Source organism: Mucor velutinosus, assembly GCF_035048745.1.
Source record: "Mucor velutinosus strain NIH1002 chromosome Unknown tig00001564, whole genome shotgun sequence".
NCBI lineage: Eukaryota > Fungi > Mucoromycota > Mucoromycetes > Mucorales > Mucoraceae > Mucor > Mucor velutinosus.
This window is the reverse complement of record NW_027041906.1, coordinates 429,649-445,254: the sequence shown is the minus strand read 5'-3', so window position 1 is coordinate 445,254 and position 15,606 is coordinate 429,649. Positions and strand designations below refer to the sequence as shown.

The window sequence follows — 15,606 nt, the reverse complement described above, 5'->3', positions numbered from 1 at the left end:
TTGTCCCACCATGTTTAGCAAGGTGTAAGCAACATGACAACAACAAGCGTCTTGCATCTCAAACCCAAGGATCAGTGATAGGCTATAGTATAGTACGGTAGGCACAAAGAGGAGCGATGCAAAGCATGCGACAAAAATCATGCGACAAAAATCATGCGAAAGCAATGCTTGTAAAACGGCAATCATCTTATAAAGGCAATCGAAGGCGTCAAAAAAAAAAGAGACCATAATATGTATTTAAATGTCCTTTATATGATTAAACTTTTGTGCTTTTCCTCTTCCCCTTTTATCTCCCTTTATCGCCTTTCTCTACTTGCAATAACACACAAACAACATGTTGGGACCCTCTCCTGTACTAAAGGTAAACATGAAACGAATGCGTATGAAACAAATGGCGCCTTTTACTAATCCATTTGGACATCAGCAACAGCAACAGCCGCAACCTCAAGAACCCAATTCAGTCAAGAGCTATCTTAATATGATCAAGCATGACATGGAGGAAGAGGATCTCCTCAAGAGTTTCAAAGCCATTACGCATCAAATGCAGCAAACAAAGCAGATGCCAAAAGCCAATGGCACTCGATCTGTGGTCCCTCCATCACCTTCCAGCGCTCCTACTGGCAGTAAATGGACTTTGGACGCATTAGCTGAGAATATCAAGGCTGCTTTTCACATCAACCCAACCAATGCAGGCGCCATTAAGGACATTGTAAGCTTGCCATTCAAGGATCAATTCGTTTTGTTGGGGGCCATTATAGAGAGGTATGTGGACGGTATGCGTGGCAACAGACATGGTAGCTAATATGAGCCGTACCTTAGATTGCTCAGTAAGAATGCACCTACAAACGATCGCAACAACACGTTTGAAACTGTCATGAACATTTTGGGCAGCCTAGGACCTGAATATAGCGATTTGGTGTACATAGTGACTCAGCCACTCATTGCTAACTTCTATGTACGTTGGGTGCAAATTCAATCTGGTAAACAGGGCTCTAACTTGCTATTTTTAGGATGATATCCACAAGCCGTACATCAACTATGTGGGCAACCAATTCCGTACAGCAGATGGTAGCTACAACAGTGTTGTGTTCCCAGGTGTGGTAAGTAGACTCGCGTCTCTTGGGAGTGAAAGGTCCATATTGACAGGCGTCTCATGCACAGGGCAAAGCTGGATCCAACTACACTCGCTCAGTCACAAGCACCAGCAACAACAATACCAATCTACCATCGCCCAAAGATGTGTTTGACAAATTGCTCAAGAGACCCGATGGAGTGTTCGAAGAACACAAGGGTGGCATCAACATGATGTTATTGTATCTAGCCATCATCATTACTCATGATTTGTTCTATACGGATTCAAGCGACCCAATGCGCAACTTGACCACTAGTTATTTAGATTTGTAAGTAGCATTTGTACAAAAAAAAAGCTTAAATGTCTCTGTGTAACTAACAGAGTCTTATGGCAAAAAGGTCCTCGTTATATGGCTATAATCGTGCGGATCAAGAATCAGTGCGTCAAATGGAATATGGTCTCTTAAAGCCCGATCAATGGTTCGACAAGCGTCTCGTCATTCAGCCTGCCGGTGTCGCCGGTTTGATCGTAGTCTTCTCTCGTAACCACAACTACATTGCAAAGAAGCTGTTGGAGATTAATGAAAACGAGCGCTTCTCCTATGGACCTGGTAAGCGATTGCAAACCAAGGAAGAGCAAGATGAGAAGCTGTTCCAGACTGCTCGCTTGATCAACAATGGTTGCTATGCCAACGTCATTATCCATGACTACATCCGTACAATCATTGGTACAAGTGCTGACTCGGATTTCGTTCTTGATCCCTTTGCTACACCAAGTGATCCCGTCTACGGCAATGCAGTCTCAATTGAATTCAACGCCATCTATCGTTGGCATGCAGCCATCGGCAAAGAAGACTCAGAATGGTTGACTCAAGTGATGAATCTGTTGATGGCAAAGATGCAGGCCAGTTGTCAGGAAGAGCGTCATCCTGGTCTAGATCGTTCATTGATTAACAAGGGCGCACAAAATGTGGGTATTTTCGATCAGCTACTAGAAGGTTTCAACGAGTATTTCGTTAAGGCTAGCCCTGAGGAGTTGGCAAGAGGTCTGCCAATCGCCAGTGCGCATCGTGGTGAAGATGGCAGCTTTGCAGATGCTGATATTCTTCGTGTGCTCAAGAATGGATACAAGCAATCAGCTTCAGAAATTGGTAACGGCCGCAACACACCAGCTGCATTGGAGCATGTCGAAATTGCTGGCATCAACCAGGCTCGCATCCTAGATACATGTTACTTTAACGATTTCCGCAAATTCCTCAAGCTGACAACCTTGGATACATTTGAGGATTTCTCAGAGAAGAAGGAAGTGCAAGACGCATTGAGAGAACTGTACGGTCATCCTGATAATGTGGAACTGTATGCTGGTTTGATGGTAGAGCGAACCAAGCAGACTGGCTTGAGATTGCCGTATACCATGGGAAGAGCCATTTTAAGTGATGCTGTCAATTTGTTACGAAACGGTAAGTCTAGATGCAAAGGAGAGGAAAACAAAAAATAGCTCATCATGATATCATGGCCTCTTACTATATAGATCGTATTTTGACCAAGGAACTTACGCCTGCTAATTTGACCAACTGGGGCTACCAATACACTCGCGGTGACCCTAAATCGAACAATCGAATTTTCCCTACATTATTAAGCAACCTGTTCCCTGAAGTCCGCCCTGAATCTGATGAAGCATTTACTGCAGAACAACTCAAAACTCTATTCAACGTTCCCAAGAAACCAGCAAAGTAAACATCATGATTACGATGAAAGGAGGATTTTATACATGTACAAAAAATAATTAGCTTTGAATGCAACATTTATCCGGTTTCACTCTCTGGCTTTCTCTGATCCTACATGTCAAGAAACAGAGATTAGTAAAGTTGAATAAAGGGATTATGTGTTTAATGGCTCATGGTATCCGTGTATGTGTCGTTGAACATGATGCGCATGATATATGCAAGAATGAGTGATTGCAGTGCTTTGATTGAATTAAGCTATGCTACCCCACATTTACCGTGAGCAACCATGGAGCCGTTTAATTTAACCCTCCGTTTCATCATGACAATTCATGTACAACCTTACCGGGTCGTGAGGGAAATACAAGCAAATAAACGTGGTTAAATTAATGGGGTAACCATTGCGAAAATGAAGAGCATGATGACACTGGCTTTTTTAGGAAAACCAACTGTGATATGATGTTCATCATATACTTTTTTTTTATTATTATTAATGCGATATGATAGTAAAAGAGTTATATATATATATATACAAAGTAGGTGTAGCTAATATGAAATGATGATGAGGGGGAGAGGGGGGGGGGAGTGAGAGAGCGAGAACGAGAAGAGGGGGTATAGTGGTTTATCATATGCTTTTTTTAATGTTGATAGAGTTGTTGATGGTTGGCTAAATTTCCTTTGGAGTGAAACTTTCTCTGACATAAATTGCAGCGAACAACCGAGGATCGACAGCGCTTGATTGCCATTTGTCTTTGCTGTTGCTCTTGTTGAAGTTTGATTGATGTCGCTAATGTCATAACATTCTCTTCCAATTCATTCAAGGGCCAATCATTATAATATCGTTGTTGTCGAGTATAGACGCTGGTCATTGCAGTGGTATTTGGCGATGAAGCAGGAGTTACTGTGGGTAATGGAGAAGCCAGCATGATGAAAAGAACAAAGAGATGATAATGAAGCAAGGAACCAGGAAAACGCACAGGTATTTATATCTTTTTTGTTCTCAAAAATTCGATTGTGTAATAGATGTGTAATAAACAAAAATTTAGACTTATTCCCGCCATGCTATAATGCAAAATCTTTGAACCTTTTTCAAATGTTCTTGTATAACTCGAACGCACCCCGTGCTTCTGCTCTTTGTTTTCAAATGTGTGTTTGGATCAAGTACCCTATTGTTGATCATCTGAAGCAAGAGAGGAGGCGGAAAACGCTGGATAACAAGCACACATGGCAAAATCGCACGGAAAAAAATCAACATAAATTTTAAAGTTCACACTGTTCCGCAACTTGCAAATGATTTGGCTTACCAAACAAAAAGATCTGGTGATTGTCTGTAGCAATTGCATGCATATCAAGCAAAAAATGAGGAACTCTATTTGGGGATACACCATGAGAGGTTTTCAGCCAAAATGGCTTATTGAAAGATTGGGACGCATTCCCCCTTTTTTTTACATGAGATATTTATATACACACATGGATGAACCATGCTTGGCTTTGTTCTATACACTGGGTTGTGGCGGGAAATGGTATATATATATATATATACACACTCAACCGCAATGACCTCACCATGTGCGAGGAATGAACATAGCTTTGAGCGATAAAAGATCTACTGGAAAACACCACATTATGGAGGAGAAAGAATGAGTACGTGTCGCAGTACAGCCAAGCAAATTTTTTCCTTTTCTCTTCTTTTTCTATTAAACAACAACAGCAAAACTTACCATGGGTGCTCTGGTACATTCATCGCTTGTCATCTACACATGCAATGATCACTTAATGTGCTTTTTTTTTTTTTTCATCTAGCAAATCACTATTAAAACACTCCAACAAAAACAATTCAAGCTTGATGTTGATACATCCGATTCCGTAAATATTTTGTAGAATGATAAGCATATGCCAGTATGAACACAACATAATCATCGCAACATTAGATCCTTTCTGTTAAAGAGAAGATTGAACAATCTCAGGGACACCCTGTTGCTCAACAAAAGCTCATCTTTTCTGGTAAGCAGCACCTTGGAAGATTAGCCACAGAAACATGCACGGTATTCACCATTCGTTGATTATTTATAGGCAAGATTCTCGTAGATGATAAAAAGGTGGAAGAATACAATATCAGTGAGAAGGATTTCTTGGTGGTGATGGTCTCAAAGGTAGATTCCTGCCAATTTTAATCCATACGTCTTTGCAAATCTAACTCGATCTTGATCAAATAGCCCAAGGCCACTACCTCTGCTGCTAGTACACCCAAGGTTGCCACTCCTACAGAGGCGAAACCTCAAGAAGCTACCCCTGCCCCTGCCCCTGCTGCCGCCGCTGCTGCTGCTGCTGCCCCAGTTGCTGTTCCAGAAGCTCCTGTCCCAGAAGCTCCTGCCCCCACTACTGAGTCTCCCTCAGCTCAACCTGAGAATACTGACACCTCATTAGGTAATTAATTGCTGATACTATGCAGAAATTCCAATCGCTTACAATCACATTACACAGTGACAGGATCTCAACTTGATAGCGTCATTCAAAATTTGATGGAAATGGGCTTTGAGCGTGAACAGTGTGTCCGTGCTCTTCGCGCTAGTTTCAACAACCCTGATAGAGCTGTTGAATATTTGTTCAATGTAGGTATTTAGGCTTGAATCAGAGAATGATGGCTGACAATGTGATGTGATAGGGTATTCCTCAACACATCTTGGATGAAATGAACGCCAATCAACAAGCTCAACAAGAACCTGCCGCTGCTGCTGCTACTGCCGGCGCTACTTCTCCCTCTGCCGCACAAGCTACTTCTCCTACAACAGACAATGCTTCAGGTAAGTTGATTTTGAAAGCTCAAATGTAGCGTGCCTGACATTTTCTGTGTACCTGAATAGGTGCTCCACTCAACTTATTCGCTGCTGCTCAACAACAAGCCCAGCAACAACAGCAACAACAGCAATCTGCTGGTGGAAACACTGACTTTTCTGGTTTGAGAAACACACCTCATTTTCAACAAATTCGTCAATTGGTGCAATCAAATCCTGCTTTGCTCCAACCTTTACTTCAACAATTAGGTCAATCAAATCCCGAACTTCTTAGATCCATCAACGCTGATCCTAATGGATTTTTACAGACCTTGTTGGAAGGTGCTGAGGATGAGGAGGGCGCTCCACCTGGATCATCCATGATTCAAGTGACTCAAGAGGAGAAGGATGCTATTGATAGAGTAAGTGTAGAAAAGATGGGTTGAAGAGATCAGTAATACTGACAGGCGTGGTGTAGTTGATGGCTCTTGGATTCCCAAGACACCAAGTCATCGAAGCTTACTTTGCTTGTGATAAGAACGAAGGTAACATGTTTTTTTTCAAAGATATTTGTGGGAAGGATACTGACGTATTTAATGTGCGTAAAATAGAGTTAGCAGCAAATTACTTGTTTGAACAGCCATTTGGCGATGATGAGGAATAATTTTTGGGGGGAGAGACAAAATGTTATTGTTTTCGTGGAGTAGCCCCAATCCTTTCTGATGAATCAATTGTGATTTTCATGGATATATATATTGAAGTTCACCTTTTTGAAAAGAAAAATAAAGCCAAAATCAATCACTGCTACACAATGATCCTCACTTTCCGGATTTCCGTGCCATGTAATCTGAATGTATTAGAAAAAGAGCGGATCATTAAGCAACCTTCTTCCGCATTGTTGATCGGGAGAGAGAAATCATGCAACTTTTTTCAAACAGATAATGTACATTGCTTATATTATAATGCGTAGCAGGTTTTAGGAACCCCAAATTTAGAACCATGGAACCTTTCAATCCAACTAGGTATTTTGTATATCGAGATATCACAAAGGTCCCTACGTTTAATCATTTGCAGTACCAACATAGACACAATCATTTAATGTGTACCTTTTAGGTGCATATTTCTGATCTAGGCGGAAACTTAATGGCAGGTCAATGAGCAGTATCTAGCACCATCCAAATGGATCTTCATCAAATGCAAGCTACAGATGGCTTTATCGTAATTATATTCAAACAGCTCCAAGGGCTCTTGACATTTGAACATCAGAACACAGTCTGTCATTTCAAGAGCTGTAATCTAATCAAATGCCTAATTTTTGAATCAACTGTCCATAGGATACATCTGCATGTTGGTTTCTATGGTAACCAGCCATAGCCATAAACCTGGAGTACATAGCGGACTTTCCCCGCTATTGTGTGTGAGAACAAAAACCCTTCAAATCAGATCAAGAACTCTTCCAGCACGCATTAATGAAATGTAGATCATAGCAAAAGGTAGCGTTTTGGCAAAGGAACGCAGCCGCAAACATCTTTTTTAATAAGCATGTAGCACAACATTTACATGCCCAATATTCTTGCTACAAAGGCTGACGTTAATCATTAGAAATGACCACATCCAGTGCAATATCACTCATGCCACATAACATCTCTGGAGATTGCATGATGATTGACATCTTGGATTACCATTTCCATCGAGAAATGGCAATAGCATGCGCATAGCATAGTAGAAAAGTGCCCGTCCCCGCCTTTCATCAAACACTTGGACCCTCTTTTTGAACATTTTGATTGAATCCTGTTTAGTTCTTGGGGATAAATTCAAGATGCAATGTAATTTTGTTGGGGTGAAAAATAAAAATGGGTTGATTTCTAGTCACAAAAAAAGTTTTTCCTAGCAAAATAACCTTTCCAAGCCCTAAGATTTTAAGTTAAAACCTTCAATTTCGAAATGAAAAAGGGCTAGGACACAAAATCAACTGGAGTGATTTTTTTTTTTTCTTTTCTTGTCTGTTCAAAAAGTTTCTTCTTTGTTTCTTTCTTCCTCTATTTAATGGATCAGCAAGCAGGTAAGAGTAGAGAGATAGCCCCATCATTTTCTGACAATGGAATCCTAACATGATGTATCCATAGTTGATATCAAAAATAAGAAAGCTACTGCACCTACACCTCAAAACACCCCCATCAACACAGCTCCTATCAACTCTCACTTTAACCCTTCTATCCCAGCTATTACTGAAGAAATGGAAACTATCACTACCTCTGGTAAGATCCCAATGACACGCTGTTATTGATGGCCGAAACTTATTAGCTTATAAATAGGTGCTGCTGCTAGCAACCCTGCTCTCATGAGCATGCTCCAAGGCAAATTGGGCAACCTCGTTGGTGAGCCTCTTCCTGCTGCTGTTCAACGTCGTATCAACGGTCTCAAGTACCTCCAATCTAAGCATACTGAACTCGAGGGTAAATTTCAAGAAGAGGTTTTGGCTTTAGAAAAGAAATACCTCGAGTTGTATCGTCCTTATTACAACAAGCGTGCTGAGGTTGTTGCTGGCAAGTATGAACCTACCGAAGAGGAAGTCGCTATTGGTGCCAAGGTTGATGAGGATAGCGAAGATGAACAAGAGCCTGCAGCTGAGAAGATTGAGGAAGATAAGGAGGACGAAGAAAATGTCGCTGGTATTCCCGAATTCTGGTTGACCGCCTTGAAGACTCATCCCCAAATCGGTGAGACCATCTCTGAAGAAGATTGCGATGCTCTCAAGCATTTGGTTGATATTCGCATGACCTATCTTGAAAAGCCTGGTTTCCGTATCGAATTCGAGTTCTCTGAGAATGACTACTTCACTGATAAGGTTCTTACCAAGACCTATCATTACCAAGACAATGTCAGCGGTGGTGATTATGTTTACGATTTCGCTGAAGGTTGCAAGATCAACTGGAAGGAAGGTAAGGACTTGACTGTCACTGTCGAGACCAAGAAGCAACGCCATAAGGGTACCAACAAGACTCGTGTCGTGAAGCGCACTGTCCCTGCTGAGACCTTCTTCAACTTCTTCAACCCTCCTACTATCCCTGATGAAGATGCTGAACTTGACGAAGAGGAAGCCGAAGGTTTGGATGCCAAGTTGGAGGCTGATTACGAGATGGGTAAGGATTTCAACTCTGCATAGCTATTAGACATTTGACTAATCATTTGATGCGATATTTAGGTGAGGAATTTAAGGAAAAGATTATTCCCCATGCTGTTGATTTCTTTACTGGCAAGGCTCTTGATTACGAGGACTATGATGATGAGGATGATTTTGAGGTAAGAGATGTGATGGCTGCAATGATAATGGACGCCCGTATCAACGCTATCTTTTTGCTTCTATGATAGGATGATTTCCTTACCGATGAAGATAACGAGTCCGAAGATGATGAGGAAGACGAAGATGAGGACGATGATGATGATGCCGTAAGTATATTTCCTTTCTGCTTTGAAAGCTGATCAAGCTAACTCTTAATTTATGTTGCAGCAACCTGCCAAGGGTGAAAACGCTCCCGAGTGCAAACAATCTTAAGTTAAAACATATTTTATCTCATAATTTTATATAAATCGTTTCTTTTTCTATTCTACATTTCCATCTATTCTTTTTTCTATACAATAAAGCTATAAATATACAAGCAGTAACTGATTTGCTACAAATGGCAGAGTGTCCTGACTTTGCAAGACTGATAATGCAGATTCAAAAGTAGAAGTTGGGGGGGGGCACGCTACCGTAGTCTGGGGTCAATCCGAGTAGATTGCGGAAAATCCCAACTTACCAAATGACCCTATAGAAGCAGTGTACCTGCTGGCAATCTGTTGACAAGAAATACAAAGTTATTTGCGTATGCTAATCCCAATGCTGATCACTTCCAGCAAGTAATACTCGTAAGGTGTGAGGAGATAATCGGTTCTGATGTGGAAAGCTGAATAAGATGAATATCATATTCTCTGCTGGAAGTATCAACAAAGACACATTGCGCACTGTGGTTAACAACCACTTGTGTTATTAACGCCTTGAGGTATTGCTATCGCTCAATTTGTATGATGAGCAATTTTACTGAGAAATTTGTTTGAACTAGCGAATTGCAACCACATTTTAGTAGTAGAAATCAAACCATCTGGACTGTGTGAATGGCAAGTGAGTAAAAAATCTTGCCATGTAAATGTAAATTGAAAACCTCGATAGTACCTTTATTAATACACACAAACAGAAGACAAGCAAAACAACAAAGATATGATCTAGCACTTATAAAAACAGAGAGAGCTTGTAAAGCAACAGTTTCATGTGATGGCATTGAGTACAGAGTCTGAAATTTTAAGTTTTCGAGAAGCAATTTCAAACCTTGAAATATCAGTGAAAGCGAGCTTATATATCACAGCATTCTGCTAAGTTTGGCATTTGACATTAAAGAATATCATTAAGGAAGCAACATGTAAATTAAAAACGTAAATGAAATATCTATTGTAAGCCGTATAAATATACACAGGACGTTGTTGAGCCAAATGAGGGCAAATGTAATGAAATACAAGGGAAGAGTGAAAGGGAATTGTAATAAAACATAACTCTGTGTATTCATATTTGCCAGATCACCAACTCATTAGATTCAATGCGCAGGCTTATGGGATTTACTCAAAGCAATAGATTGAAGACCGTGTAATAGTAGCCTGCCAGCTTATTATTAGCTCAAGTAGGTAGAGTTTATCGCTTCTACAATGAAGAAAAGCATAGTAGTAAAAGGCAAAGCCAAGCAGGGTTACCCAAGTAATTTGATATACAAAATAATTTATCCTTTCATCTCTGCCATTAATCAGCTTGGAATTGTTTGTGGTCTTTAAGGTTGAGCTCCAAGTACAAATGTTACAACTTGCATCTGTTGCTGCCCGCCATCAATTTTTTAGGTCCAAATATGACCACAACAGTAGAACAAATTACCTCTGTCGCTGTATATCTCATGGAATCAAATATTCACTAGGTATCATAGAATCAAAAGGGCAGTAGTTACTTAAACAATCAATGCTGAAAGTAGGAAGATATCAGGGGACACTCAACATAAAGTATTTTTCTTGATATATTTAGTATACAGCTTTGTAAAATGTAACAGGAAAGATGGCCGAGTTGGTCTAAGGCGTCACGTTAAGGTCGTGATCTCTTCGGAGGCGTGGGTTCAAATCCCACTCTTTTCACTTTTATTTATAATTCATTTTTGCTTACATAAGCATTGTTGCGTGTGTCGTTAATAGAGATATGGTTATTGAGTAAACCTTGGCAAATGTATACAAAAGAATAGAATTGAGATAAAAGATTATCTTTATTGTTTTGCAAACTGATTTGATATTTATACTAAATTAAAAGGTTACACACAAAGAGTATGTGTACCTGACAAGTGTTGAAATATTGGATATACACTATTTTCAGAAATTATTGGGACATTTTTAAAAAAAATTGGTACTAATTCTGAATAAATATTGGGTCTATTTATAATTAAATTTGGGACAAATCTTGAACTATTTTGGAACACTTGCCTAATTAATATTGGGACACTTTTCGAAATTATAATGAGACAAAACTAAATGGGATTTGAGATGAAATCATAGTCGCTTTCTTCGTTATTCATAACATGTCAGATATCAGAATTTACTACGAAGACGGAATAAATGCTCCAGTCGATGGGCATGGAAACGAAGCTGTTGAAATGGATGTAGACAACGAAGCCTTCCCTCTCGGTAACATTACCAACTACAATACTTATGTTGATAGGAAGCCACCTGAAAGAGAATTGACCGCACTAAAAGAGAAAAAGATTAAAAATAAGAAAAATGTGCCCAAGACTGAATATAACAGCTACACAGACAAAGACAAGGCAAGATTTTTTATCCTTATCTACGACCATGGCATGAATCCTAATCAAGCTTGGAAAGCGCACGGCCATATATCAAGAACAACCGCTTACAGATGGTACGCAGAGGATCAAAAAAAGGTTAACAAAGAAATTGAGGACGATGAAGAGCCAGTTAAGAGAGCAGGTCGACCAAAGATTTTGAACGAAGACCATACGAAGCACCTAAAACTAGAATTTGAAGATAATCCATCAGTAACAATCGAACAAGCTCATGAGAGTCTTGTTAAGGCTTTCTCGGGTTTGACTATCAACCAAACGACTATTTACAACTACATGACCAATGATCTTGCCTTGACTTTCAAGAAAGCTCATTTCCATTCCAAAGAAAGAAACTCGCCTGAAAACATTCAAAACCGGTACGACTGGGTAGTCAAATGGAGCCAAACCGACATGGATTACATGTCTAACTGTGTTTTCATTGATGAGTCAGCTTTCCATATTAACTTGAAGCGAACAATGGCTTGGTCAGAGAAAGGAACTCGAGCTGAAGTGCCTGTACCTCAAACAAGAGCGAAAACTACCACTATTATTGGCGCAACTAGCGTATGGGGAGTGTTAAATGTTCAAGTGAGGTTGCCTGGAACATCCAACAAGAAAAGAAAGTTAGCTGGCACTTCTTCTGGAAAAGCAACAACAACTGTGGGTACTGTAACTGGTCACTACTTTAACTTTATTGCGAAAACGATTGATATCATGGACCAGCATGAGCAATTCAAAGATTTTTATCTTGTTATGGACAATGCACCCATCCATACAGCCAAGGATATCGAGAGGTATATCATTCAGCGAGGTTACAGATGTGTTTACCTCCCACAATACTCCCCTGAGCTTAATCCTATTGAGCAATTCTGGCATGTGGTCAAGAGTAAACTCAAGAGGGAGAGGCTCTTAAAAACTGAAACACTTTCGACCAGGATTACCGATGCATGCAATGATGTATTGTACAGTGATCTTGAAGGTTCTGCTCGCTACTCTGTTAAGAAATTCGATGTTTGTTTGGCGAAAGAGCCATTGTAATAAATGAATTTTACTTTCTCTGAAAATGTCTCAATGTTTTTTATAAGTGTCCCAATATTAATTAGGCAAGTGTTCCAAAATAGTTCAAGATTTGTCCCAAATTTAATTATAAATAGACCCAATATTTATTCAGAATTAGTACCAATTTTTTTTAAAAATGTCCCAATAATTTCTGAAAATAGTGTAGTGTCGTGTGTGTTTAGGATATAGATCATCTCTGGGAGGCAAATGTATTAGGCGTCGTTTATTACATAAGAGGATCTGAGAATGAGCTGAGATGCATAGTAGAAGTGAGAGGTCTTTATTCAAGCAGCACGAAGGAACATGAGTTGTGCCATCAAATGGCTAATCTATATCCTGGTTCCTAGAGAGTGGTAGCCTATGGCCTTTCGTCCCTGGAAGTGGGTTTCAATTCCGACAAATGTTCTTCCGTCAAAGCTATTAGGAAGAACATTCTATCCTGGATCATCTTTGTTGTTTATCCTTGACTGGTGGTTCATGAGTTCTGATGCAGCACATCCTCGTTACTGGTTCAAGGCTTATACAATTATCCCGCATTCAAGATCAAGGTTCTATTGCTGCGGCACTGTCAAATAACTATAAATACCTTTGATATCTACACTAGTTTTGATCATTATTCAATCTTGGAATAACATAATAAATATATTCAGTTCTAATTGTATTTACTCTGTCTATATTTCGTTATTCTAAACAGTGTGTATAGATATAGTCTTAGAGTAGACTTAGATAAATGTATATAAAAGAATAGAATTGAGATAAAGATTCTCTCTCTACACACGACATTTGGTAGCAGCAGAACCAAGTAATCATTTCCATTTATTGGATTTACCCACTTGTGAGCGGATAATCTGTCAAAAGAAGAACTCAAGACTATTCTCCAGAACCAGTTTGAAATAGAAGAAAGAGCCATACAACTATTGAAATTTGTGGCATAAAAGGGACATAAACTAACCAGTTCAGAAAAACAGGACGTGGGCAATTTTTATCTCTTCATAATTTGCACATTTCAAAAATCTCACTTTCCTCAACCACATCTCTTCCTATCTAAAATCCAATCACACCATCGTCTTCTACGCAAAGTTTCGTTATACTAACTTGCTAATTTCAAAGCTCTAGCATCACTTTTTCAAAAATCGATGTTCGATCGTCCAAAAGTCGAAAACCTCAAAATTAAAAAACATTTTGTACATCCAGGTCCTCATAGGTAAAAAAAATTAGAATCTCGTCAAACTTAAATATGTTGTAGAATAATGATATTGGAGCAACTTCTTAGTGGGAACATTACATTGGAAATGCATACTTCATGAGATAATCAACATTGGAGATGCTATTTTTAAGCGGGGGAATATACATACTTTAAATTGGAAAAGTTATTATTCTTGAATAAAGCAAGCTACAGTTGTCTAGTCTCAGCAACAAGATTCTTCAACATGTCATGTATCTATTGATAACTTGAAACCAGCAAGTTAATATGGCCCTTTTCGTACGCTCCGATTTTTAAAATGCTTGGTCAAATGCACACTTGTGTAGTGTACACATGCGGAAGGTCAACGGAGCTTCAATTTATAATATTTTGAATGAGGATCTATGGGATTACAAAATCTATCGACTTTAAAATTACGCGTTTCTTGATAGTAAACATCCCTTCAAACTTATATAAAACCTGTAGAGAATTTAAAGGAGAATACAATGGTATTTGTTTCAAATCTCTGGTGTGCATTGTTCACCTGATATTTGATGTGATTGTTTTTGCAATTTTTTGACTGTTTCATAAAGATTAATCAGTATCTGTCATCAAAATATTTTGTTAAGCATTACTAAACATTGTAGACCAAAAAATTTCCTATCGAATGAGCTATTGCTTAAAGCTCTGGCATGACTCTATCATGAAATATTGAAAATATTGTCCTGATCAAAAAATCGTCACCAGATTTTTTGCTTGCTATCACAGGCAGATTTTGAAGAAAAATCCATGATTTTGCATGATACCCTTTTTTGACCATATCTCGACAAATACTCATTGGATTCGCACAAAACAAAGACCATTAAATAGCTCTACGTTATATCCATTATAATATAAAAGTTTCAAGTAACAGATGTGCGTTCCCTTCATAAATTTGCTCAAAATCGTATATTTCATGAGCTACAAGCAGGGGATATTCAATTTTATATTTATTTATCTATAATAACCATATTATCGTATAGGAAATTGAAAAAGAAACAGAAGCTATTAAGCTTTAAGCTCATATTCACTTAGTAAAATTAACCGGTACGGCCCTTTGAAATTTGTCCATTTTCACTCTTTTTCCTCATTACTCATCGACATCGCTCTCAGCAAGCCCAAATACAACATTCCCTAATCAACCAAAGTACCCTCTACAACTTTTATTGGACATACAGCCAACATTCATATAGTAATCTAATGACTTTTATTAGTAGCATCTGTCCATAATTTGCACATTTCAAAAATCTCACTTTCCTCAACCACATCTCTTCCTATCTAAAATCCAATCACACCATCGTCTTCTACGCAAAGTTTCGTTATACTAACTTGCTAATTTCAAAGCTCTAGCATCACTTTTTCAAAAATCGATGTTCGATCGTCCAAAAGTCGAAAACCTCAAAATTAAAAAACATTTTGTACATCCAGGTCCTCATAGGTAAAAAAAATTAGAATCTCGTCAAACTTAAATATGTTGTAGAATAATGATATTGGAGCAACTTCTTAGTGGGAACATTACATTGGAAATGCATACTTCATGAGATAATCAACATTGGAGATGCTATTTTTAAGCGGGGGAATATACATACTTTAAATTGGAAAAGTTATTATTCTTGAATAAAGCAAGCTACAGTTGTCTAGTCTCAGCAACAAGATTCTTCAACATGTCATGTATCTATTGATAACTTGAAACCAGCAAGTTAATATGGCCCTTTTCGTACGCTCCGATTTTTAAAATGCTTGGTCAAATGCACACTTGTGTAGTGTACACATGCGGAAGGTCAACGGAGCTTCAATTTATAATATTTTGAATGAGGATCTATGGGATTACAAAATCTATCGACTTTAAAATT

The 15,606-nt window shown here is 38.8% G+C and overlaps 5 protein-coding genes and 1 non-coding gene across 6 annotated transcripts; 5 read left to right on the top strand and 1 right to left on the bottom strand.

Annotated features, from left to right (window-relative positions):
• Positions 1 to 334: 334 nt before the first annotated feature.
• TUB1_3 (alpha-tubulin) lies at positions 335 to 2,808 on the top strand (the record flags this gene model as incomplete). Its single annotated transcript, XM_064829636.1, has 7 exons — positions 335 to 361; positions 425 to 762; positions 820 to 955; positions 1,011 to 1,100; positions 1,162 to 1,400; positions 1,471 to 2,531; positions 2,603 to 2,808. 7 exons carry the CDS (start codon positions 335 to 337, stop codon positions 2,806 to 2,808), a joined length of 2,097 nt encoding a protein of 698 aa, XP_064682138.1.
• Positions 2,809 to 3,433: 625 nt separating this feature from the next.
• ATC70_010418 (uncharacterized protein) lies at positions 3,434 to 3,721 on the bottom strand (the record flags this gene model as incomplete). Its single annotated transcript, XM_064829635.1, has 1 exon — positions 3,434 to 3,721. The coding sequence occupies one exon, from the start codon at positions 3,719 to 3,721 to the stop codon at positions 3,434 to 3,436; it is 288 nt and encodes a 95-aa protein (XP_064682137.1).
• A 796-nt stretch (positions 3,722 to 4,517) lies between these two features.
• On the top strand, positions 4,518 to 6,233 carry ZRT3_2 (Zinc transporter; the record flags this gene model as incomplete). The annotated part of the gene is made up of 10 exons (XM_064829634.1): positions 4,518 to 4,529; positions 4,599 to 4,661; positions 4,727 to 4,799; positions 4,869 to 4,948; positions 5,012 to 5,222; positions 5,280 to 5,407; positions 5,461 to 5,599; positions 5,660 to 5,991; positions 6,048 to 6,114; positions 6,181 to 6,233. 10 exons carry the CDS (start codon positions 4,518 to 4,520, stop codon positions 6,231 to 6,233), a joined length of 1,158 nt encoding a protein of 385 aa, XP_064682136.1.
• Positions 6,234 to 7,615: 1,382 nt separating this feature from the next.
• On the top strand, positions 7,616 to 9,125 carry ATC70_010416 (uncharacterized protein; the record flags this gene model as incomplete). The annotated part of the gene is made up of 6 exons (XM_064829633.1): positions 7,616 to 7,631; positions 7,696 to 7,827; positions 7,885 to 8,712; positions 8,775 to 8,872; positions 8,942 to 9,019; positions 9,081 to 9,125. The coding sequence occupies 6 exons, from the start codon at positions 7,616 to 7,618 to the stop codon at positions 9,123 to 9,125; spliced, it is 1,197 nt and encodes a 398-aa protein (XP_064682135.1).
• Positions 9,126 to 10,694: 1,569 nt separating this feature from the next.
• Positions 10,695 to 10,777, top strand: ATC70_010415. Its single transcript has one exon. It is a non-coding gene; the product is annotated as a tRNA-Leu (tRNA).
• Positions 10,778 to 11,211: 434 nt separating this feature from the next.
• Positions 11,212 to 12,510, top strand: spp2 (DNA primase large subunit Spp2; the record flags this gene model as incomplete). Its single annotated transcript, XM_064829632.1, has 1 exon — positions 11,212 to 12,510. One exon carries the CDS (start codon positions 11,212 to 11,214, stop codon positions 12,508 to 12,510), a length of 1,299 nt encoding a protein of 432 aa, XP_064682134.1.
• Between the last annotated feature and the right edge of the window lie 3,096 nt (positions 12,511 to 15,606).